The sequence below is a fragment of the Eleutherodactylus coqui genome, chromosome 12 (genome assembly GCF_035609145.1).
Source record: "Eleutherodactylus coqui strain aEleCoq1 chromosome 12, aEleCoq1.hap1, whole genome shotgun sequence".
NCBI lineage: Eukaryota > Metazoa > Chordata > Amphibia > Anura > Eleutherodactylidae > Eleutherodactylus > Eleutherodactylus coqui.
In genome coordinates, this window is record NC_089848.1 from 69,909,147 (window position 1) to 69,935,640 (window position 26,494).

General features: G+C 43.5%; 1 protein-coding gene across 1 annotated transcript in view; it reads left to right on the plus strand.

Annotated features, from left to right (window-relative positions):
- Positions 1–26,494, plus strand: part of DNAH11 (dynein axonemal heavy chain 11) — a 270,457-nt gene that overhangs the window by 125,575 nt on the left and 118,388 nt on the right. Inside the window, exons 41-48 of the mRNA XM_066584695.1 lie at positions 482–559; positions 1,252–1,384; positions 6,758–6,885; positions 9,328–9,476; positions 10,920–11,073; positions 12,424–12,555; positions 19,894–20,067; positions 25,685–25,889. Of these exons, the coding sequence (XP_066440792.1) occupies positions 482–559; positions 1,252–1,384; positions 6,758–6,885; positions 9,328–9,476; positions 10,920–11,073; positions 12,424–12,555; positions 19,894–20,067; positions 25,685–25,889 (1,153 nt within the window). The remainder of the gene's footprint in view (positions 1–481; positions 560–1,251; positions 1,385–6,757; positions 6,886–9,327; positions 9,477–10,919; positions 11,074–12,423; positions 12,556–19,893; positions 20,068–25,684; positions 25,890–26,494) is intronic.

The window sequence follows — 26,494 nt, forward strand, 5'->3', positions numbered from 1 at the left end:
TGTGCAATGACCAAGGTTGATGAGGTTGATTTGCACAAATGACTGTACTTTATGCGCACGCAGGACCAGTTCATACGCGCACGCACGACACACCACTTCCATGGATTAAAAGGCTATTTAGCCTAATGAGGTTCAGTTGTGTTATTAATAACATACTGTATTACACTAAGCTTTTTCCACAGTTTCTGAGTTATGGAAATGGTGTTATTCGCTGTGCTACATTGTTTGTGTCACTCCAATTAATTGCTATGAGAGTCACAGAAACAGCTCAACGCTTGGCGCTTAGCTAATTCTATCCTCTGACTACCCCAACGACCTTATTCCGGGTAGCCTGGGTCAGCAGGGGTTAGAACAGGAGATAGACACAAGCCCCGGAGTTGGAATCTGTGCCTGTTAGACTTTTATGACATATCCTGTGAAAGGTTTGAGATGGGAATACCCATTTAATTTATGTAGTAATTGTTCTGTGATCTTCATATAGGTTGTTCAGCTGGAGGAGTTACTAGCTGTGCGCCACTCCGTCTTTGTGGTTGGAAGTGCAGGAACAGGAAAGAGCAAGGTAGGAGAATAAAATAATTGTGTAGATAAAGGCAGACTTTTTTGGCCTCTTATTTTTGCTAAAAAATTCACTTATTTGCCCCATAAAGAAAATCTAAAAAAATATTTATTTAAAAAGAGAAAAAAAAAAGTCTCCTATGTATGTGCTGAAAAGTATCATATCACTCGCCAAATCAGCTGGATAATGGACGTTCAAAGGCTTTTATCCTTCGCGCAAGAAGCTCCAACTTTTTTCCTTTTTTATATGTCAGACTATAAGTAGTTAAGCAATTGTTATTTAGATAGTTTTATAAGTAAATGTTATTAAACCCGCAGTTTTTCCGCCTAAGCGAACAATTACAATTTATACCTTAAGCTATTTTAATTTCAAATAAATTGACCTCGAGAAAAGTGGAAAAAAACCTAACCTGCAATTTGTGACTTCGTTCCAGATCTGGCTTTGTGACAGTTATTTGTATAATTTCTTTTCTTGCACACATACAATACTTCTGCACTTCTACTCTTTCATCACAACTAATTACACTACAGACTGTATAACTTAATTGCTTCCATTCTGCTCAGAATGTCTTTATAATTACTGATGATTTATATCAGGAAACTACTGGGAAATTAATGGAATGCATAGGAAGATATACCACTGATAGGAGCCGTTGGGAGGGCTTTTATTTCTACTTTATACTTGTACATTTTCAGGTATTAAAGACACTAAATCGGACATACTTAAACCGCAAACAAAAGCCTACGTGGAATGATTTAAACCCCAAAGCAGTCACCACTGATGAACTTTTTGGCTTTATCCATCCCAGCACACGAGAGTGGAAAGATGGTAATCGAACTGTAAATAATATTTTGATATGAATAACAATTAATGTATTAAGTGTTGTGTTGACTTAAATACCTAATCATTGCCATATACAGTAGTCACTCTTCTCTTAAAGGGGTTATCCAAAAATCTAAAGTTGTCTCCTATCCACAGGTCTCACTGCTGAGACCCTCACTGATATTGAGAACGGGGGTCTCGTGCCCCCCCTTTTCTTGCCACTGAAGTCTCTTTTCTTACCGCTAGTGACATCAGAAAGACTAGAGCGCTGGCTGCACGGCTGCCACTCAATTCATTTCAGTGGGGCTGCTATAAATTGCCTCCACCATCTTTTTCAGTCCCATTGAAGATGAATGAAGCATCACCATGCATACGCGACTGCATCTGCATTAAATCTCCTCACTGTGTAGGGTGCACTAAGCCAACAGTGAAAAAGAGGGAGGACACAGGACCTCCCTTCTCGGGATTGGTGGGGGTCTTAGTGTTGTGACCCCCACCAATCATAAAGTTATCCCCTATTCTGTGGATAGGAGATAACTTTACATTTTGGGCTAACCACTTTAACCTGTTCACTGCATTATAGAAGATTGATTGATGGCAAATGAAGACCGCATGGCCAACTAATCTGCCGTTATATGATTTATTTTTTACTTTTATCTTAGCATTAATATACATTTAGCCCGAGTATGTTTAAATTCACTTAGTGTTGGTTATGATGTATGGTATATATACGTTATGATTTCCACAAGATGCCATATATGTATGTCATGATGATTGCACAGGCAAAACTATCGTGCCCATGTGAGCAATAGCAGGAGTTTGACAGCTACTGAAGGCCACACTCCTGCTCTAATGGCCAGGATCAGAGAAAACTCTTATCCAAGGCTTGTAACCCCATAAGCACTGCAACCAAGACTGATCATGGTGCATATAAAAGAAAGGGCTCCCTTTTTTCTGTCATACTCAAACCCTTAGCATGTTAATCACTGGGCCTCACAATTAAAGATTAAAAGCCCTGGGCCTAATAAAACTGTTAAGTTATATCTTATGTATGCCCTATTGGGTACAAATAAGAAAGATGGAAAATACCTCTACAGTGCCATCTATTGGATGGCAGCATTCCTTCAATTCAAAGTGACCTTATAACGAGTTCTGACCTTATTAGGTACAGTAACTGTACATTTCAAACAATAGTGATAAATTAAACATTTTCATATACATACCCAAAAACGATGCCTTAAAGGGAACCTGTCAGGTCCTCCGGGCTGCAGGCAATAGTGTATAATGACAGATATGCTGATTTTATGTCCTTCTGTATGCACAGTAACATACAAGTACTTGCCAGTCTGGATCTGGAGGAAGAAGGTGGGTGGGAGGAGTGTGCATATATGTATTTCTATGAGCTTCATTGGACTCCTCTTCAGTTCAGCCCTGCAAAGTTCCAAAAGTAAGATTTGAAAAACTACTAAACCAATCCGTATAAGTGATGTATCACGGAAATCAGTCTGTCTGTCATTATACCCTGCTGCCCTCAGCCCAAGCAGCTTAGAGGACCTGACAGGTCCCCTTTAAGAACGCTTGAATCATCTTGCAGAGACAAGGCTTCAAAGAATTTATGGCTGACAGAATGTTTAGAGTCAAAAACAGAAAACAATTATTTTGATGCTTAACGGTATGCCCTCCTGCGTTAGCGTTTGTATGGAGTGGGATCATGAGCCAATCCTACTCCATACACTGCAGTTAAGGCTACTTTTGACAGCTGACACCCACTGGCAACAGCCGCCATCAGCACTGACATTGATGATGGCTGTTAACCTTTTAAATGCTGCTCTAAATTTTGACAGTGGCATTTTGATGAACTGAGTTTGAGGGTCCCAAACAGCCCCCCAGTGATGGGATTGCAATGTGCCGTTCAGTTGTCATGGCAGCCTCTGAAGGCTCCCAAGAATGCCATGTATTTTTGCCTATTAGGATTGGCTATAGACTGATCCTACTAATAAAAAGAAATGGCATATATTGCAATACTGTATAAGTGGTGAAACAATCCCAAGTTCAAGTCCCCTATGGAGATGGAAATGTAGAATTAAGTCGAAAATAAAGATTTGTATTATTATAAAAAATAAAGATATAATCAAAGGCAGCATCTACTGCAGTCTATTTTGGATAAAAGGAACTTTATTCCATGTTGGTCCCACAAGTAGCAATATACAGATGCAGCAGTACAGCACGAATGTCACAGCGACGTTTCGATCTAAACAGATCTTTGTAAAGCCAAAACATTTTCATGTATTAAAAATGTTAAAAATCTAAATGAAAAAAAAACAAAACATGCTTCGTACTATCAATTAAAAATATTGGATTATTTGTCACGCATGCCTGGTGCAGATTGGGGCTACAATGGGTATGTTTCTGAACACAGGACAAACAAGGGTATCAATTTTGAGGTGAAAGTCTTCATTCATATGTGTGCTGTGATTCATTCAAAAACTGTGGGGTCAAAATACACAGTACACCCCTAGATGAATTTGTTAAGGGATCTAGTTTTCAAAATGAGGTAATGTGTGGGAATTCTATATCATTTTGGCTGCTGAAGGGCTCTACAAGTGGGCAATGGGGACTCAAACACCTTCAAGCAAAATTTCTGTTCTGAAAGCCACCGGCTGCTCCTTTCGGTTTGGGCCCTGTTCTGCATGCAGACATAAAATTAGGGCCACAATGGGTATGTTTCTGAACACAAGACAAACGTGTATCCAATTTGGGGTGCAGTTCCTCATTTTCATGGGCCCTGTTCTGCATGCAGACATAAAATTAGGGCCACAATGGGTATGTTTCTGAACATAAGACAAACATGTGTATCCAATTTGTGGTGCAGTTCCTCATTTTCATGGTCACTATAGAAAAAAAACTGTCTTTAAAATGACATATTTGCAAAAATATGAAATTTTATTTTTTTCTCCTCTAAATTGCATTAACCCCTGAAAAAAATGGCGAGGTCTAAATACTCATGACACCCCTCAGCGAATACATTAAGAGGTGTATTTTTTTTAAATGTGGGTACATTTTTTTGTTGGGTATTTATTAGAGATGAGCGAACCTACTCGGCCACGCCCCTTTTTCGCCCGAGCGCCGTGATTTTCGAGTACTTCCGTACTCGGGCGAAAAGATTCGGGGGGCGCCGTGGGTGAGTGGGAGGTTGCAGCGGGGAGTGGGGGGAGAGAGAAGGCTCCCCCCTGTTCCCCGCTGCTACCCCCGCTCCGCCACGCCTACCCCCGCCCCCCGAATCTTTTCACCCGAGTACGGAAGTACTCGAAAATCGCGGTGCTCGATCGAGTAATTACTCGAAACGAGTATATTCGCTCATCTCTAGTATTTATCACTCTGATACATATGAGCTTTTGCAATCTTGGCTTGGTGTAGGAAAACAAAATGTTTCTCAAGATGTTAATGTTAAATTTGTACGTCTCCTAAATGGTTAAAAAAAACTAAAGTTGTTCCAATGTGCTTTCAGAATAAAGTAAACAGGTGGAAATATATAACTCATCAAAAATGTTACAGTATGTTTGCACATATTTGACATAATACAGTTGAAAGTGTTAAAAAATGACAATTTTAATAAATATACACAAAAATTCTCTTGGTCTATTTTTACCACCTAAATGAAGTACAATATGTGGCGAAAAAACAATGTCAGAATCACTTGGATATGCAAAACCTTTAAGCCTCAGTCAGATGAGCGTTTTTTTTTTGCGCACCTATGTGTGCAAAAAAAAAAACTTCGAGGATATGCAAAATGCGCGTTACCGAAGCTCCGTGCTACTAGAGCAGCTGTGCTAGTAGAAGCGCAGATGGTCTACGAAGGTCCCCTCATCACTGAACACTGACAGCACTGTCACAGTGTTCAGTGATGAGGGGACTGCAGCGGGGATGAAAGAATCCCCTGCCACAACTGTTCTTCCATTGCTTTCAATGGGATGCAGGCAACCCCCACAGTGATTTTAGGGGAAGGGCTTGAAATATAAGCCCTTCCCTGAAAATAAGCCCTAGGTGAATGGAATAAAAATTTGATACATCACCTAGCAGCGCTGTCAGGGCTTCGCCGCTTCTATTTTCTGGCTACCCGGAAGTGTTCTTCAGCACTTTCTAAAAATCCCCGCCTCCTGGAAGCGCTGCCTCTGATTAGCTGAGAGCTGTGACCAATCAGAGGCAGCGCTCAGCTGTGATTCAATGAATGGCTGAGCACTAGCTCTGATTGGTCACAGCGCTCAGCTAATCAGAGGCAGCGCTTCCAGGAGGCGGGGATTTTTAAATCACAGCATTCAGTTCACTGATGAGGGGACTCCCTCACATCACACGATGTTACGCGCAGTACAGACCTCACCGGCGCACGCACGTCCTATCTACTGCAGGGGAGAGTATTTTGCGCCTGTAAAAAATGGACATGTGAACACTTCATAGGAAACCAGTGGTTCTAATAGACTCATTATTTTTTGTGCCCATCGGTGCACAAAAGAAAACGCTCGTCTGACCGAGCCCCTATGGAGTTATTCTATGTTAAAGTGACACGTGTCAGATTTCCAAAATTTGGCGTGGTCAGTAAGGCGCAAACAAGCTTGGTCACTAAGGGGTTAAATTTCTTCAATATATATAAATATCTTCTTCTTATATCTGTTTGATGTGTTTTGTCCTATCTTTTATATTAAACCTGCAAAGGGAACAAAATTTCGAATCATTTTAAAACCAGGTTTTATTTTTAAGCGATTATCTTTTTGTTCTGTTATTTTATTCTACTAGGACCTATTATTTATTTCTATCATTTTTCTCTTCAAATTCAATTATGGGTTTTGGACCTTTTCCACTTTCAGTAACTACTTTCTCTATGCAGATTAGTTATGCTCAGTCAAACATTTTTCATACTGAAAAACTTGATATAATATACTGTTATTTCTCTTTGCCCCCCCCCCCCCCCATCTCACTTAAATTAACGAGCGAATAGAGAAGTCCCCATATAATTAACGTGTTAATTTATATTCCCTCCATTATGGCCCAGTACTCTCATGCACACAGTGCCATCAGTTGGATTGGACTGTCACGCTGACCATCCTTAGTAATGACCCTAATATTCAGTTCCATCCATAAAAATCCCCCTTATCATGACACTGTTTGAAAATACCTCTCTGAATGCCTACATGCCAGCGACACATACTGAGTGACACAAACACAATCACACATTGTTTCACACAGACTTGTGTTACCCCAAATAGACTCCTGGTGTTTTTAATCTTCTACCACTTTTTCAGAGTAGGTATTTTATTACAAGCTCTTTGTTATCTGCACTTCCAAATAACAAACTGCCACAATGACATCTGATTTCTTTTTCAGGTCTCTTCTCTAATCTTATGAGAGAACAAGCAAACCTAACTCATGAGAGTCCAAAGTGGATTGTGCTTGATGGAGACATTGATCCCATGTGGATTGAATCACTGAACACAGTAATGGATGACAATAAGGTGAACAAAAACTTAAATATGTAAAGTAGATGAATAATCACTAATGACATATAAATATATATTTTTACCTGTTGTAATTCAGAATGCAGTAAAGTGATAAGTTCAGTATTTTTTGCTGATGATTGATTATCTGTTCAGTCGCATCCGACCTTCCGTCACTCTATGGATCAGTGTTCTCTACGCATTCCTGTCTTTCATGGCTTTTTTCAGTTCCACGATTGTCATGTTCGTGGTGGCCTTCATTGTATTTAGCCATCTTGTTCTTTGTAGTCCTGATCTTCTCTTTCCACTGACCTTGCCGAGCATCAGTACTGTTTCCAGTGAGTTAGTGCGCATCACGTGGGCAAAAAAAGAGAGCCGTTGTTTGAGTGATATTTTTAGTTTGATGTAATCTGACACTACCTTGTGTGTTGTCCTGGCAGTCCAAGGTATCCGTAGCATTCTCCTCCAGCACCAGAGTTCAAACGTATCAGTTTTCCTTCTGTCTGTTTTCCTGAGCGTCCGACTTTCGCAACCATATGTAGTTATGGGAAAAACTATTGCATTGGCCAGTCTGGTTTTGTTGCAATGCTAATGTCCTTGCTTTTCCAGATCTTTTCCATTCATTGCATCGTATTCCTGCCAAGTGTAATCCGTCTCTTGATCTTCGGTCCAGATTGCCCGTTGCAATCGATTTTGGATCCAAGGAAGATGAAATCTTGGACCGATTCGACTTCTTTGTTGCTAATTTTGATGTTCACTGTACTGTTGCCCACCGCAGTCATGACTTTCGTTTTCTTGCTGTTGAGGTACAGTCCCATGTGTTCGCTTCCCTTTTGCACTCGTTGGTTAAGGTATTCCAGGTCCCTTTTACTTTCTGCAAGCAGGGTGGTGTCATCTGCATATGGGAGGTTGTTGACACTTCAGCCACCGATTTTGACTCTGATTTCTAATTCGTCCAAATTGCTTCGCCTCCTGATCGCTTCTGTGTACAGATTAAAAAGAACCGGTGATAGAATGCAGCCTTGCTGTACGCCTTTCTTGATTCCGCACCAATCCATGTTTCCATAAGCTGTCCTGATTGTTGCTTCTTGGTTATTGTAAAATGACCTTATAAGCTGTTCAACATGTTCTGGGATGCCCATTTGCTTCAGACACTTCCAAAGCTTGTCATGTTCGACACAATCCAATGCCTTGCTGTAGTCGATAGAACACATGTGCACGTCCTTTTGATACTCTCGGGTCTTCTCCATGATCCAGCGCGGGTTCGCGATTTGGTCTCTGCCGCCATGACCTTTGCGTAAGCCAGCTTGAACGCCCGTCAGTTCCCGTTCAACAATTGTCGAAATGCGTTTTGTATGACCTTTAAAAGAATTTTTCTGGTGTGAGATATGAGGGCGATGCTGCGGTAATTGGAACATTCTTGAGCATCACCTTTTCTGGAAGTGTGACGAAGACAGATTTTGTCCAGTCTTTGGCCCAAGATTTGGAGCTCCAGAACTTTTGCCATAGGTCGGTTAGGATCTTGGCTGACACTGGTTTGAGCAGTTCGGCTGGTACGTGATCAATGCCCGGAGCTTTCCTGTTTGGTAGTTGTTTCAGGGCCTATGTGACTTCTTCCTCCAGAATGCCCTTTTCCTGTTCTACTTGATGTACGTGATCCAACGGGTTGTCTGTTTGACTGTCTACATACAGCTCTGCTGTATATTCTTGCCAGCTATGTTTGATTTTTGTTTTTTTACTAACTCCATTCTAAGAATCAATACACACACCTTTTAAAGGGAATTGTCTATATTGTAAAATGATCATTGGGAATAAAGGGGCCGCTCGCTTTTTCCTGCACAGTGGTACAGTGGTGCTCCTGGCCACTCAGAGAGCCTTATTTACTTGAATGTGACTATGCTGCAGTTCTTGCACAGCTGGGTGGCCGGGGCACCACTGTACAGGAAAAAAACAATGAAGGTGACTCAGCAGTACTCTAGCATCGCAGCCCCTTCATTAGGATAGGTGGCGTCACACAGATCCAACTGCCGATTAATAGTAACATACTAATGGTATGCCATCACCATACAAGATGGAAAGACCCCTTAAGCGCATTTCTCTGTAATTTATTACACTATTTACTATATTCCATTGATTCATGTAGTTGAAGAATGCCGAGTTTTTGGATGCTGGGGAAGGGGGGGGGGGGGGGGGGGGGGGAGGCACTAACAAGCCACCTAGTTTGTCCAGGCTTCTGAAGAGAGAAAATGGGAAGCCTAATATAATGTGTGTGTGTGTATGTATAGATAGATAGATAGATAGATATAATATATTTATTTAGATCTATATGGATATATGTGTGTGTGTGTATGTATATATATATATACAGTATATATATATATACAGTGTATATATATATATATATATATATAAATACACACACACATATATGCATAATATTTTGTTTATTTCTTTATGAAGGTCCTGACACTTGCAAGTAATGAGAGGATCCCTCTAACTCCTACAATGCGTCTAGTTTTTGAAATTCATCATTTAAAAACCGCAACTCCAGCCACTGTTTCCAGAGCAGGAATTCTCTATGTGAACCCCCAGGATCTGGGTTGGAATCCGTAAGTAATAAAATAGCTAACAGTGTAAAGAAATAAGCAGCACATATTCGCACATTACATTAATTTCTTTCAAAGACATTAATATGGCTCACAATGATGGAAAGCATTACCAGTGTATTAAGCTAAAGTGGTTGTCTGAGAGTAATATTTTTTTTACTTGACCATTATATTGGAAATCAAATACAGTTTTAAGTTTTTTTTAATTAAAAATGGCCTACTGAAAATAACTTACCACCACTAAGTGGAATATAGATAGGTTAGCAGAAGCAGGATTTTTCTTACCATCAACCTTACAGACCACAATAATAAAGACATAGGGGAAAATGTAATAAGCACAGCATCTCTGATGCCGGGCAAAGTACAATTTTCCCTAATGCACGGTGCGCTGAATGCATGAAGAGGCGCACATCTCTGTATTGAGTGCATCTTGGAATCTCAGTGGTCCTTATCAAAAAAGTATACTAAGTCCAGCCTGGCATGCATCTCTGGTATAACTTACGCCAGTTTCTGGCATAAATTATACCGTATATATTTGAGTATTAGCCAACCCGAGTATAAGCCGAGTCAATAAGTTTTACCACAAAAAACTGGTAAAACTTACTGACTTGAGTATAAGCCTAGCTATACTCAAGTAAATACGAGGTTAAAAAAAAAAAAGCCATACTCAACTCCAAGCCGGCATCTATGTCCCCGGTGCAAAGGTCTCCCCGGCGGTGTGGCAAGCTTCCTGAGAATTCTCCCCACAGCCATCTCCCTGTTCGGCTTTAAATTCCCCCGCCGTCAGCGCTGTGTAACTAAGCACTGTGATTGGATCGAGCGCCAGCCAAACACAGCCGGCCCTCGATAAACCAATCACAGCCATTCAGTTATGTCGTTCACTGAATGGCTGTGAATGATCGAGCGCTCGTTACAATCACAGAGCTTACTTACACAGCGCTGACGGCGGGGGATTCAAAGCCGGGCAGGGAGATGGCAGCGGGGAGAATTCTCAAGCAGCTTGCCGCACCGCTGAGGAGACCATCACGCTGGGGACACAGACGCCGGTTGGGAGGTGAGTATTGCGGGTTTGTTTTTTGGTTCTTTTTTACCTCACGTGAGTTTAAGCCGAGGGGGGCTTTTTCAGCATAAAAAATGTGATGAAAAACTCAGCTTATACTCGAATATATATGGTACATAAATCTGTTGGCCTGGGGAGGACCACACCGCCCGACAAACCCTGCCTTTTAAAAAAACAACAGGGCTGGTACAAAAAAAAAGAAAAGTTTAATATTTTTGTGCAAATACCTTCTTGTGCAAAAATAAGCTATTTTTTAATGCTAAAAAACTGGCATAAATTTTTTATAAATGAGCCCCATATTCATTAATGTTCTTCAGTTTTATTGACACATTCACAGAGTGTGGTAACGATCAAACTGTCTTAAGTCTCTTAATTCTCTGTGCCAGCTATGTGACCAGCTGGATAGATGCCAGAAATAGCCAAACAGAAAAGGCCAATCTCACCATCCTTTTTGACAAGTATGTGCCTCCATGTCTGGAACTGTTAAGAACAGGTCTTGTTAAAACCATAACACCCATTTCAGAGAACAGCATGGTTCAGGTAAGTAGATTTTCATAGTAAACCTACATGATCGGCACATGTTGATCCTAAAATATAGTAAATCTAATATGTTATTCATAGAGTTCTATAAAATACTGGCTGTTACACTCAAATCTCCTGACTTTAAAGGGATTGTTTTCTTATCAATAGCCTATGTGCACCTTGTAGGCATTATATAACGCACTGACCTGCCGACTAGAAGTCACTATTGTGAGATGTACAGCTTCATGTACAGTTTATATCTCCTTTTGTGGCTAAAGGGGTTTACCCATTATCTAAAATTACTTCTCAGCCACTCTGTACTTCCTGGTGGCTGATGACCAGGGCATGTGACTGCTGCAGCCAATCACTGGCTATAGAAAGTCACTGTTGTGGCCATTGATTGGCTGCAGCAGTCACAAGTCCTGGTCATCGGCAACCAGGTAGTACAGAGTGGCTGAGAAGCAATTTTAGTTAGTGGGAAAACCCCTTAAGGCCTCATGTCCACGGGGAAAATCAGATCCGCTGCAGATTCTCAATGGAGAATCTGCAGCGGGTCCCTCCTGCCCCGCGGACATGAGCGCCGAAAATAGCAATTTAAAAGCATTTACCTATCCGGCGCGGGCGGGGAAGGTCAGCTGTTCCTCACGGCCGGATCTTCATTTTCGGCCGGCGGATGAATTCCTGACGCCGGCGGCACGTCGCCGGCACGTCGTCGACGTGCCGCGCGCATGCGCCGGGCACATCCGCCGAGCCGAAGCAAGGGAGATGCGGCCGTGAGGAAGAGCAGAGCTTCGCGGCCCGCTGCGGGTGAGTAAATGCTTTAAATTCCTATTTTAGGTCTCCCGCGGATCCGGACGGCTTCCATAGGCTTCAATAGAAGCCCGCGGGAGCCGTCCCCGCGGGAGACCCGCATGAAAATGGAGCATGGTCCAGATTTTTTCATGCTCCATTTTTTTTTTAATCACTTTTATTGACAATCCGCGGGTATTTATGTACCCGCGGGTGGTCAATGCATCCCTATGGGATGCGGATCCGCATGCGGGAGATCCGCTGCGGATCCTAAATCATATTTTCCCCGTGGACATGAGCCCTTACAGTCACAGCTTACTAATAGAATCTATTCATCACTCTTCCACAATGTTCATAGACCTTTGTTTAATTGAACACAATCTACTTCTTGCTAAGGTGCCTTAATGTGGATAATTAGATAATCATAATTAGAGGAAAATTACTCTTTATATGTTTCAGAAAAATAAATGTTATTGCAATGTTTTTGCTTTTGATGAAATAAATGGATATTGCTCGTCTGTGTAATATACAAGCTTGTGCTGTTTTCTCTACATTTACTATATTATTACTTTACTGTAGACACTATGTTCTCTCCTGGACTGTCTACTGACCCCAGAGAATGTTCCTCCTGACTCATCGAGAGACCTGTACGAGTTATATTTTGTCTTTGCCTGTATCTGGGCTTTTGGCGGGGCCCTACACAAAGACCAGGTTTGTTATGACACTCTGATGGATGATTTATTTATTTGTATGCTTTCTAAATTATAGAAAATTGCTTTGTCATGTATTTAACAGTGCATTGAAAGGCTTAGCATATTAAAAGGGTTGTGAGGGTAAAATATTCATGCACATGACATAATACACTGAAAGATCTTTATTTCTGCCTGTCACCCTGTAATTTTCTTCTATTATCTTTCTTTTCTCCTATATTCACATAATTGCTTAGTCTTTTTGTGTATTTTCTTTCTTGATATTCCCATCTTTGTTCATCTTCAGTGTATCAAAGTTGAAATGTGGGAACTATTTGTGTGTAGCAATAACATTCCAATAATCATCAGTCTCTGCTGTTAATAGTATTACATTTAGTTAACAATTGCAAAGCCTTTAATTCATGTACTGAATTGGGTGGAGGAAACTGCAAGTGACCAGACCGCAAAAAAAGCTGTTTTTAATGCTTCTCTTAAAAGAGATATTGGATAAATGCTTAGTTGTAAAGGCAGGATATTATGTTTCTGTATGAGATTATTTAAAAGTGCTCCCTTCCAAAAGACTGGATAAATATTTTGGTTTTCTTCTTTTAAGGGGTTTTCCACGCAAAATACTATTGATGACGTATACTCATAATAGGTCATAATAGGTCATCAATAGTTGATCGGTTAGGGTCCACCACTTGGGATCCCATTATATCAGCTGATTGGGAGCACGCTGTCAACACCAAGATATCCAAGGGTCAGATCAGAAGCAACTGCTCTGACCCCTGTGTAAAGGCCGGCGCATGTAAGAGCAGGCTCAGCTCTCATTGTTTTTCGTTCAAAAAGTATTTTATTCCGAATTTTCAATTTAGAAAACATACATTCAACCAAGATGAGCACAGGTAATGTAATGTGGATTATTGTCAAATACTGTAAATAAACGTGCTTTCGTAACAAGTAATTGCGTATGTTCTCATCTTTCTCATCTCTCCTATGGCAGATCTTCGCTGCCCAAACATATTAACTCTTAAACCAAGACAAGGACAGGACTAACAAACAAATATAACCGGGGGGAGGGTGGGGGGTGGTATAAGGTGTGTGTGGGGGGGGGAGGGAACGGGTGGATTTCTGGAGAGCGGTCAGAGGTGATGGAGTAGATCACAGGGGGGGGGGGGGGGGCCACACCCAGGTTCTGGGACGCCTCCAAGTTTTCTATAGCCGCCCCGACTCCACCCACATTTTAAATTTCTCAGAGGATCTAAAAGCGATCCACGTCTGCCAGGTATGGTAGAAATTCGCCTGGGTGTCGCCCTCCTCCGCCCCCAGCTCGTCAAAGCGCATGAGGTCGTTCAGTTCCTCCACCCACATTGCTCTAGAAGGAGGTGTCGTGGTTTTCCAGAGTCTGGGAATAACTCTTCTGGTCGCGAGTATGAAGAATCTTAATATGCTTTTCTTTACATTTTTAATTGGGCCGGGGAGGACTGAGAGCAGAGCCATCTCCTGAGTTAGATTTAATTGTGTCTTACAGATGTAGTTATATAGCTCTATCGTTTCCTTCCATAGGTCAGCCACTCCGGGACAGCTCCACCAGATGTGGGACATATTTCCTCTGTCTGCGTTGCATCGCCAACAGCAGGGTGATGTCTGTGGGAAGATTTTGTGGAGATGGTCGGGGGTTCTATACCATCTGGATAGAATTTTAAAGCTTAGGTCCTGAGCTTTGCAAGCCGGGGACAATTTATGACACAGGAGCCAGGCTCTCTCCCAGTCCTCCTTTGGCAGTCCACGCCCCAGTTCTCTCTCCCAGGCCTCCACATATGCAGGTTTCTGGGCCTCTGCCTCCCGATCCAGCACCATCTTGTATATAGATGAAATCCTATGTCTCTGCGGGGCTGAAGACACCGCCATTTGTTCGAAGGGGGTGAGGGAGCTCGTGAGGTTCACCCGAGGGACCAGGGACCCCACAAATCCTCTTAGTTGAAAGTATTGTAACTAGGAGCCTGTGCGTGTTTCCCCCTCTCCCAAGATCTCAGACAGGGTCTTTAATTTCGCATTGGACATAACATCTCTAATTCTCGGCATTGGTGAAGTGTGCATACCTAGTATTGAAGATCCATCTAGCGTTGTCTTAAATTGGGGGTTGGATATGAGGGGGGTTAAAGGCCCCGGCACTGAGACTAATCCATTTTTTTGGCCAAAGTCTGCCCAAGTCCGGCATAGCTGGCCAATAAACGGGGAGATGTTGGGTATTGCATTTATCAATTTAGGTGGGATCCATGCTACTCCCCGTAGTGTTCCCGGAACCAGAGCGTGTTCCGCCGCTACCCAAAGCTTCTGGTTGTCCTATTTCAGCAGGTCTAAAATACAGTTTGAGAGGCACGCTTTGTAGTAGAGGGTAAAGTTGGGTAGCCCCAACCCCCCTTTTTCCTTTTATCTGGTGAGCAACGAGAAGCGCATACGTGGCTTCCTTCCTCTCCACACGAACGCAGTGATCAGGGTTCAGAGGCGTTTTAAGTAATAGTTTGGTAGTTTTACCGGGACCGTCTGGCATAAGTATAGAAATTTCGGGAGGGAGTCCATTTTGATAACATTGACCCTACCACTCCAGGACAAAAACAGTGGTTTCCATTTATTGAGATCCCTTTCCAGCTCCGTCAGATATGGGAGAAAATTAAGTTTAAGGGCCTGTGTGGTATCTGACGGGAGCTGAATTCCCAGGTATTTTATTGAGGAGCGTCTCCATCTGAATGGAAACTGTGTCTCCAACTGTGTTGCCTCGGCTTGTGGCAGGGTCACGTTCAAAATCTCTGATTTTTGTGCGTTTACTTTGGAATTGCTTATTCCGCCAAAACGTCTAAACTCCTCCAGGACCACAGGAAGCCCAACTCGTGGATTGGACAGATATAAGAGCAGGTCGTCCGCAAACAACGCCATCTTATGCTCGGTGTTCCCTGTCCAGATCCCTCTGATTGAGTCGTTTTGGCGGATCGCATTTGCTAACGCTTCCATTGTTAACACGTAGAGGAACGGGGAGAGGGGGCAGCCCTGTCTAGTCCCATTGGATATTTGGAAGGCATTCGACAGGGCTCCATTAACTCTGATTCTAGCAGAGGGATTGCTATATAAGGACATAATTCGGTCTTTCGTCTTCGGTCCCACCCCTGTTTTATCCAGTGTGGCCGAGAGGAAGTGCCAACTGACCCTGTCGAATGCCTTCTCTGCATCGACCGCCAGGAGGCACAGCGGTTCCCCGGAGGCCTTTGCCCTGGCTATCAGTGATAGGGATTTTACCGTGTTGTAGCTTCTCTGCCCGGGATAAAACCCACCTGCTCTCCATGAATCAGTAGTGGAATGGTGTTTTGTAAGCGTGTGGCAATCATTTTCGCGAATAGTTTAATATCTATATTGAGGAGGGATATGGGTGTATAGTTGCCACAAACCGAGGCGTCTTTCCCCGGTTTGGGAATAACTGAAATGTGAGCTATTAGGGATTGTGGCGGGAAGGAACACTCCCGCCCCACCGCATTGAAAGCTTTGAGAACCAGAGGTGAGATCTCTTTTTGGAAGACCTTGTAAAACCTGGCTGTATAGCCATCTGGCCTGGGGCATTTGCCTACTTTTAGTTCTTTGATGGTTTTTTCGAGCTCACTTACGCTGAAATCTTCGTCTAAGTTCCCTGCTTCTTCTGTTGTCATTCTTTTGGGGGCATTAAGGGTCAGATATGCCTCTGTCTCTCTGTCTAAACTTTGATCTTCACGCTGTGTCGAGTCTTTAATATTGTATAGTTTGGAATAATACTTTTTAAATTCCTCAAGTATGTCCTTTGTTGCATGTACATGTCTTCCCCCATCTGCCTGTATTTTGGTGACCTGTGCGGGAGATGTTCTAGGGTGGAGGGTTCTAGCTAGCCAGCTTCCACATCTATCTCCGTATTCGAAGGCCCCTCTACGTAATTTGTCTCTATATGTTAGAGAGCGTTGATCAAGGATTTTAAGGATCTGCTGACGTATGGAGGAGATTTCCACTTTAAGAGTGTTGCTTTGGGATTTTTTGTTGGCCTCCTCTTTGGCTTGTAGAGGTGAGATAAGTTTACGTAGGTTCACTGAGTTTTCCTTTTTAAGCCTAGTTCCATGGGAGATTAAAATTCCCCTAATGACGCATTTCAATGCCTCCCACTGGATGGGGGCCGGTTTTTGGTCATTTTTATGGGTCTCTATGAACCCTGCGATTGTTTCTTTAATGTCGGTGACACACAAGTAGTCTCGGAGCAAGTTGTCGTTAAGCCTCCACGAGGTGGCTCCCGGGCGGCCCGCATGTTCCATGAACCCTCCGTATACCGGAGCGTGATCGGACCAAATGAAATCCCCCAGGGAGCACCTCGGGGACCAGTCCAGCAAGTCCTGCGAGACCAGGAGCATGTCTATGCGGGTGTACGTGTTGTGGACTGCGAGGGAAACGTGTGGTCCCTGGGTGAAGGATCCTCCACAGATCCACTAAGTGTAGGTTGTTTAATGTTTTTTTAAGTAGCTGTAGTGCGGATCGGGGTACAGAGGTCCTACCTGATGAAGAGTCCATCTCTGGGTTCAGAACCAGGTTCCAATCTCCGCCCAGGATAATTTTAGATCCACTTGCGAATTCGGCTACGGTCTTCAGCATCCCAACGGCGGTTGACACTTGTTCCTGATTAGGGAGATAAATGTTAGCCAGAGTAAATATCTTATCATTCACTTCTAGTTTCAGGAAGACAAATCTGCCTTCCTGGTCTATGGAGGTGTCAATCACACTGTGTCTAAATCCTCTGTGTAAGGCAATTGATACGCCTTCCGCTTTCTTCGTTGGGTGCGGGCTATGGAACCAGGTGGGGTAGAGTTTGGAGCTGCATGATGGAACACAGTCTGTTCTAAAATGTGTTTCTTGGAACATAGCTACCTGTATTCTTTTCTGGTGGAAATGGCGCAATATCTGGCTCCTCTTCTGAGGGATGTTCAGGCCCTTGGCATTATATGTGCTGCATGTCAGGTCAGCCATGTTTATCCTCAAAAGGGGAGGGCCCTTCTGTTTGGCTCTGACCACTTTCTCCAGTAGGGGGGGACTTGGGAAGGAGGGGGAGGGGAAACACACAAGGTAAATCACATAAAATCAAAAACAAGAACAAATAGTCATTATCGAACTGAAAGTCTATCTTCTCACGATAGTTAGCGAGGGCTAACCGAGCCTTCGCCATAGGCTATATTAGCAAGAACTAGCAAATTTACAGGTTGTCGCTCCCAACCCCTATGACTCTGAACCTTTAGTATTGCTATTGAACCTCAAAACCCCCGTGGACCCCAAGAAAGTCCCGAACTCTCTTTTCTTCCATCCGTTTCTCCTCTCTCCGGTGTATGAGTGGCCTGTGTTCGGTGTGAATTCTGTCAGGTTGGTTTAACTCCCTTGGGCGTTTGGGGTTCTCGGCTCTCACTTAGCCTCTCTCTTCTGCGGCGTGCTCTACGTTCCACTGTCTGCCATTCGCTTCTTGGTGCTGGAGTCGGGAGGGAGGACGGCTTGGGCCAGTCCGGCAGAGACACCTGCGGTAGCTCAAAGGTACCTAGGAAGTTGGGTAGGTCGCCCAGTCCCCTGAATATGGCTGATTTGCCTCCTTTGTTGGCGTAAAGCTGAAACGGAAAGCCCCACCTATATATAATTTCTTTTTCTCGGAGTAATGTAAGCAGCGGTTTCAGGGCCTTTCTTAGTTGGAGGGTGCGACGTGATAAGTCCGTCAGGATCATTAGCGGGACCCCTTTGTAGGACAAGTCGTTCTCTTTTCTCGCTTGTTGGAGGATGTGTTCTTTCAGCTTGTAGTAATGTACTCGACATATAATGTCTCTCGGTCTTTTTGGATCGGATGGTTTTGGGCCTAGGGCACGATGAATTCTGTCAATCTTCACTTCCGATTCCGGCGGTCTTTGTAGGAGCTTGTTAAAGAATTCTCTTGCCCATTTCTCTAGCTGGGTGTTGTCAACTTCCTCTGGGAGGCCTCTAATTCTTAAATTATTTCTACGATGACGGTTTTCCAGGTCGTCAATCATATTGAATAGTTCGGAGATTTGCTGGGAGTGCTGTGAGAGCTCGAGCGCGTGGTCATTCACGGTATTAGAGACTATTTCTTGCTCCCCCTCTATCTCTTCTAATCTCTGTCCCAGATGACGGATATCCTGTTGTAGAACCGCCATGTCCCTTTTATGCGAACTTTCCATCTTTTGGAAGAGGTCGTTTATTTTGTTCTTGGTGGGCAGCGCACGAAGATGTTCCTTCCAATCCCATTCCTCAGGTGGGGTGTCAGGTCTCAGGGGGTAGGAGTTCATTTCTTTGCTTGCGGTTCTCCCCTGTTTCGCGCTGGCGGGCGTCACGGTGCTTATGGAGAGCCCTGGTGATGCAGGTGTGGACGCTAGGTGGACTGGGGCTATCTATGGCATGTGCCTCAGTCCCTGACTCTCATCTCCTGGGGCTGCTTGTATTGTTCCCTCTCTGAGGGAGTATCTGTGGCAGGGGCTGCTGCGGCTGGGGGGGGGGCTGCCCTCTCCTTCACTGCTGGGTTGCAGGGCCCTCACTCCCCTGATTTCCTCTGCTTGGGGCTCTTCTGATTCCCCTTCCTCTGGGATCTGGGGTGGGTTATGGAGCTGCCTGGCCGGGTACATGGGGGCTGATGGTGTGGTGGAACAGCTCTTACCCCGTTCTGCCGCCGGCTTCTCCGCCTCTGCTGCCGCTTGGTCCGCCTGCTTACTCCTCTCTGCTGTTCCTCTTGAGCGGTCCCCTCCGTGGTGTAGCGCGGGGGAATTGCTTTCTGCCGCTGCTCTTCTTGCTGAGCCGCCGGCCGTCGGCGGCTCTACTTTCGGGTTTGCCCTCCTCTCTTCTGTCGGCGGCGCCATCTTGGCCGCGGCACCGCGCTCCCCGCTGTCTGCCATGCCGCGGAGGAAGCCTTCCAAACCTCCCCTCCGGTGGGTCGGCGTCCTCTTGGGGTGGTCCTGCGATCTTCTTCTCACCATCTGCCTGGTAAGATGGGTCTTGAGGTCCTCTTGGGTCGGGTTTTTTGTTATTGGGACCGGGAGCGATGTGAGGGAGCGTCTCACTCGCTCATCTGCTAGCCACGCCTCCATCAGCTCTCATTGTTTTTAATTAGAACTGCGCTTGCAGTTACAAGCACCAACCACTTACAAGGGGGTCAGAGCAGTGGCTTCTGATCTGACGCTTCTATATCCTGGCGTTGACAGTGGGCACCGGATCACCTGATCAGATGGAGTCCTGAGCGACTGGACTAATATGCAGCTGCATATCTTCTAAATATCTTATATTTATTTTTATTGTGTTGGTTTTGTTTCAGTTAGCGGATTACAGAGCTGAATTCAGTCAGTGGTGGATGAAAGAAATGAAAGCAGTGAAATTTCCAGGCCAAGGAACAGTTTTTGATTATTATTTGGATAGCAAAGCCAGGAAGTTCATCCCCTGGAGTGAAAAAGTTCCTAAATTTGATATGGACCCTGAGACCCCTCTACAGGTACATTGTATTGTCATTTAGGAATGTTTTTTTTTAAACATATATAAAATATATACCCGACTTCACCCGAGTTAATTTGATACAGGTGTTTACATGTTGTTTGTACAGAAAATTTTATGAAGTCAAGGTTACTTTAGAGTAACCGAGGACTAAAATATGTTAGATTCTCCTCAGGCTGCATGTACTGATGTCTGTCTGCTGAATGTGCTACATCTCCCACCCTCCTTCTTCAGGACCTAAAGAATGCTGACACCAAATTTCACGCTTGTACGACAACGAGAAGTTACATTACATAGGGGTGCACTTACTTTTGCAATTAGCATTGAATAATCGAGTTGTGACCCCTTACTTCTCCTATTGAGGACCTAAAGAATGCTTGTGCCAAATTTCGCGCTTGTATGACAACTGGAAGTTACATTACATAGGGGTGCACTTACTTTTGTAACTAGCATTGAATAATCAAGTTGTGACCCTTTTACTTTTCCCATTTAGGACCTAAAGAATGGTCGTCCTAAATTTCATGTTTGTAGGACATCGGGAAGTTAGAGATTTAGATTAGGTACATTATATAAGGGTGCCAATACTTTTACTTAGCATTGAATAATTGTGTTGTGACTACCTTACTTTTCCTATTTAGGACCTAAAGAATGGTTGTGCCAAATTTCATGTTTGTACGACATCGGGAAGTCACATTACATAGGGGTGCACTTACTTTTGCACTTTTCATTGAATAATCAAGTTGTGACCCCTTTACTTTTCCTATTTAGGGCCTAAAAATGCTTATGCCAAATTTCATGTTTGTATGACACTGGGAAGTTAGAGAATTAAATTAGGTGCATTACACAGGGGTGCCAATACTTTTGCACTTAGCATTGAATAATCGAGCTTTGCCCCTTTACTTTTCTAATTTAGGACCTAAAGAATGGTCGTGCCAAATTTCATGTTTGTACGACACCAGAAAGTTAATGAGTTATATTAGGTACATTACATAGGGGTGCCAATACTTTTGCACTTAGCATTGAATTTTCAAGTTGTGAGCCCTTTAGTTTTCCTATTTAGGACCTAAAGAATGCTTGTGCTAAATGTCATGTTTGTATGACATCAGGAAGTTAGAGAATTAGATGTGGTACATTACACAGGAGGGCCAATACCTTTACACTTAGCATTGAATAATCGAGTTGTGACCCCTTTACTTTTCCTATTTAGTACCTAAAGAATGGCCATGTCCTATTTCATGTTTGTACAGCAGTGGTAAGTTAGAGAATTAGTGGCAAGTCAGTCAATGAGTGAGTCAGTCAGTGAGGGCTTTCACCTATATATAAAATTGGTAATGCTTGAAAGCAGGTAGCAGTGAAGGCGGGTACAGAGAAGGGGATTGTTTCTCATAGTTCCTTTTTAATGACTTTTATTGTGTCTTTGGAATAGTCTGTATTCATTCAGTGTCATGATTTGTAATCAGTAAGGCCTCATGTTCACAGTAAAAAGATGATTTAAAATCCGCAGCGTTTTTCCCGCACGCGGATCCGCGCCCCGTAGGGATGCATTGGACACCCACAGGTAGTTAAATACCTGCGGATGTCATTTTTCCCTTCAGGCGCGTATTGCATGCGCAAGAAAAAAAACGCGTCATTCTCCATTTTAGTGCGGGTCTCCCGTGGGGACGGCTCCTGCAGGCTTCTATTGAAGCCTATGGAAGCCGTCGGATCCGCGGAACACCCGTACCTGAGTTAAAACTTACCTGTCCGGACGCTGCTGTATTTTCCCTCCGTCGTGGCCGGATCTTCTTTCTTAGGCCCGGCGGATGTGCCTGGCACATGCGCGCGGTGCGCTGCCAGCGTGCCGAGCACATCCGCTGGGCCGAAGAAAGAAGATCCCGCCGCGACGGAGGGAAGATCCGCAGCGTCTGGACAGGTACGTTTAATCTTTTTTTTTTTAGCCTCATGTCCCCGGGAAAGGAGGGACCCGCTGCGGGATTCTGCATGGAGAATCCGTGGTGGGCCTGATTTTCCCCGTGGACATGAGACCTAAGGGTTACTTTATACAAATCGACTGTTATGCAGAAGTGCCCGACGGTTGTTCCAACGACTATTGCTCCTGTGTTTTCACACTCAGGCCTCAGTCAGACGGGTGTTTTTTCGCGCGATTTGCGCATGCGCGTGCGTCCGGCGATTTTATAAAACCATTGCTTTGCAATGGTTTTGGACACATGAGCGCTTTTTATGCGCTCGTCCGATAAATTATAGAACAGAAATCGCAGATCGCACCTATCTGCGATTCCTGTTCTCTTCTCTATATGCGCTCAATGGGGCCGGCGGCAGCAGCGCCGACCCCATTGAGAACATATAGTAGACAAATCATTCTCCTCTGCCACAGCTGTAACAGCTGTGGCAGAGAAGAATGATGTTTGCCCATTGAATTCAATGGAGCCGGCAATACAGCCTGCTCCATTGAAAGCAATGGGCTGCCGGCGATCGCACAATGAATTTTCGGGAAGGGCTTAAAAATATAAGCCCTTCCCAGAAATTCATCCAGAAATGTGTAAAAACAAAAAAAAAATATATACTCACCTGGTCCCGGCAGACGGAGTTCAGCCGCGGCTGGCCGGCAGTTCTCCTGAACTGCTCTGAGTAGTATTCAGCAGCCGGGGATTTAAAATCCCCGCCTGCTGAATGAGCTGCCTCTGATTGGTCACAGCCTCACCAATCAGAGGCAGCTCTCACTTACACATGAATTCATGAATGGGTAAGTGAGCCTCACCAATCAGAGACAGCTCTCACTTACCCATTCATGAATTTATGAATGGGTGAGTGAGTGCTGCCTCTGATTGGCTCAGCGCAGGGACCAATCAGGGGCAGCTCTCAGCTGAATGACAGCTGAGAGCTGCCCCTGATTGGTCCCTGCGCTGAGCCAATCAGAGGCAGCACTCACCCATTCATGAATTCATGAATGGGTAAGTGAGAGCTGCCTCTGATTGGTGAGGCTGTGACCAATCAGAGGCAGCTCATTCAGCAGGCGGGGATCTTAAATCCCCGGCTGCTGAATACTACTCAGAGCAGTTCAGGAGAACTGCCGGCCGGCCGCGGCTGAACTCCGTCTGCCGGGACCAGGTGAGTATATATATATATATATATATATATCTTTTGTTTTTACACATTTCTGGATGAATTTCCGGGAAGGGCTTATATTTTTAAGCCCTTCCCGAAAATTCATCGTGAGATCGCCGGCAGCCCATTGCTTTCAATGGAGCCTGCTGTATTGTCGGCTCCATTGAATTCAATGCGCTGGACAGCGCTGAACTGCTCCGGCCCGTTTCTATTGAAACGCGGCTAGGAGCAGTTTTTTCGGGCGATTTTTCACCACCGGCCACGAGATTTGCGGATGCGCATCCGTCATGCGATCCACAAATCGCGGGAATAAAACGCCCGTGTGACTAAGGCCTGAAGCTGTAGTCATTCAGTAGATGGAAGTGGAGTGCACTGGGGACCTCTTCCAGCTGCCCGCCTACTTTCACTGTTAATAGGCAATCGGTCAAAGATAAATGACTGCCTCTTTATACTGAGCAAGAATCGTTCACTAGTCGCTTCGATTTCAGTCAGCTGAAACGAAGCAACTTCTTTCTACTGAGTTATCTCTTGCTCAGTATGCTTTCGGGTTCTGTGTTTTCATGGGCAATTATTTCTCAAAATCGCTAATTTGAGTGATTTTTCTGTCAGTAGTTCTTTTGTTTAAAGCCACCCTAAGCCTCTGTTCACACTTGCTTTAGCGCTTTTCCATCAGGCTTCAAAAGAATCTGTTGTCATGAAAAATGATACAGAATTATTATAATGTGTGGATAGCTGAAGACAGACATATTCCATCAATGCAATTATTATCTCTAAACTCACTTTCACTCCCCTACAGTGAAGCAGTAAACATTTTGTGCTCTGCACTGTAATGCATTGTATTCAGCAAAGCAAAACTTTTACATGACAGAGACCTGACTGATCCATTCATGTAGAAAACTTGGATCATAACTGATCATGACAGATCCTTCTTATTCATCATAAATCCTGTAAAAATATACATCAATACGCCTGTGTATTTAAAGGGTATGATTCAGTCATAGTTTGCTACATTGAAGTACTATTTAATTGACATGTTGGTTCTGTTACACCTGTGTTTACATGGCAGAATCCAACGCAGATTTTTCTGCATGAATTCTACCTTTAAAACCTGCAGCAGACATCTGTGGATTTTTGCTGTGGCTATGCAGGTGTAGGGCCATGGATCCACACACGGATTTAGTGTAGAAATGACACAGAATCCACATCAAGAAGTGACATGTCACTTTAATCTGCATGCAGAAAAAAATCTACGCTGTATAGACTAGGGTGCAGATTCTCATTGACCGAAATGGGATGCTGATTTGTCATGTAATTTGATGTAGCGACCGCATAGATTCTGCATCAAATTCCATTGCAAAAATCTTATGCATATACATTTTGGTTGTGACCAGAGAGCTAAGTGAACAATTAAGGCTCTATTCACAATAACGTATTGTCTTCCGTTCTAACAGAGCAATGAGAGCTTTAACTGATCCATTTTGAAACAGATCCTAAGGAATCCTGTTGACTTTGAATGGGTCTGTAAAGTTTCCTACCGTTTATGTACAGGGCGATCATAATTAAAGCATCCATATTCAGAAATTTCTAGAGAGGCTTCTACTGTGTTATGGAACCAAACCTGGTAATAATACTGTCCCACAAATGTGGAAATGATCCATGTAAAAAAAAAAGAGTTACAAATTTAACCACCAGGGGTTAATGTGGCGCTGTCAGATGAGTCCTTGTCAGATGGATTGTACTGTACAATGGTTGTTTCTCTGTCAGAATGGGCTTTGCTTGTAAAACTGTTTTACCAGAACGCCAGTAATGCTGCAAGAGCACTAAGAGAAATTCGTCAAATTCATCAAACACAAAAAGGCCCAATGACACCAACAAGGATGGTGGCGCAATTCAAAGAAACTGGAAATTTGAAAGTCTGATTTGGAAGAGGACAGAAACCAATCCCTCAACAACAAACAGAAGACGTTGCTACAGTTGTTGAGAAGTCTACGGAGAATCTGCAATGGACAAGCAGTGCATGTGCTCTTTCAAGACAGTTAGGCATGGCCCAATCATCAGTGCTGAAAATGTTACAGAAGGTGTTGCATTCTTTCCCATACAAGAACTGCTTCCTAGAGTATAATGTTCTTCCAATGCCCAGTTTTCTTGAATTCGTTTTTCACATCTCACAGTGCCTCATTGACTTCTGGTGGTGAAATTTGGAGCTATGTTTTTCACATGGATCGCTTCCACATGTCCTGGATAGTATTATTACCAAGTTCGTTTCAATTATGCCCAGTAGATTTCTCTCCAGACATCTCTGAATAGGAATACTTTATTATGATCACCCTGCATTTACTAATTTTATGACCACCAGAGTAGAGACTGCGCTATGCTTCTTGTCACAAAGCCGCAGTAACCCAACAGAGCAGATACTAGTGCAGTGTGAACCGAGTGTGATCTCAAAAAGTTGAATGTTTAACTACATAAACCAAAACAGCACTTCCATCATTTTTGTGTTTAATTCATTGTAGGCCGTATTTGTCCATACTTCTGAAACCACGTGCCTTGGATACTTCACAGATCTACTTATTCAGAAGTCTAAGCCGGTTATGTTGGTCGGCAACGCAGGAGTGGGCAAGACTGTGTTTTTGAATGACAGACTGGCATGGTTATCTGATCAGTACATGATATCCAAAGTTCCTTTCAACTATTATACTACGTCAGCTGCTCTGCAAAGTAAGATTACTACAGTACAGTAATTGCTTTTAATGTGTTTTCTACATTTTTAACAATATGATATTTACCTTTTGAAGCAAATCAATTTTTTAATTAACTCCTTTGCGTCACATATACGACTATATACGTGCTATCTGCAGTTCGCATGTATATAGTTGTCTGCAGCCTATGCTGTGTGTGGATAGGGCTCTGGAGCTGAACACACTACATGCACGGCGGGTATCATCTGTCTTTCACACCTGACGCCTGCCGGCAAAAGCAGCAACATTTAAATGTCATTGTCAGGATTTCAGTGTCCCTAATGGCTTCCCCCTGTGATAAGATTGAGGGGTGCCATCCGGGTGGCATGGCAGCCTGGAGACTTCTGAAGGTCCCCAATGCTAATGTGACTCTTTGCCTATTGAAGACTTGCCTGTGGCATGTCTTTAATAGGCAGGCTGTTAAAATATAGTATAATGCAAAATTATAGTATAGCGTTATACTGTATAAACGATCAATCGCAAGTTTAAAAAAAAAGTAAACATAGTTAAAATTAAGATAAAATAAGATTTTTTTTATTATTGAAAATGAAAAAGTATTAAACTTTAAAAAAAACTTTTGTAAGT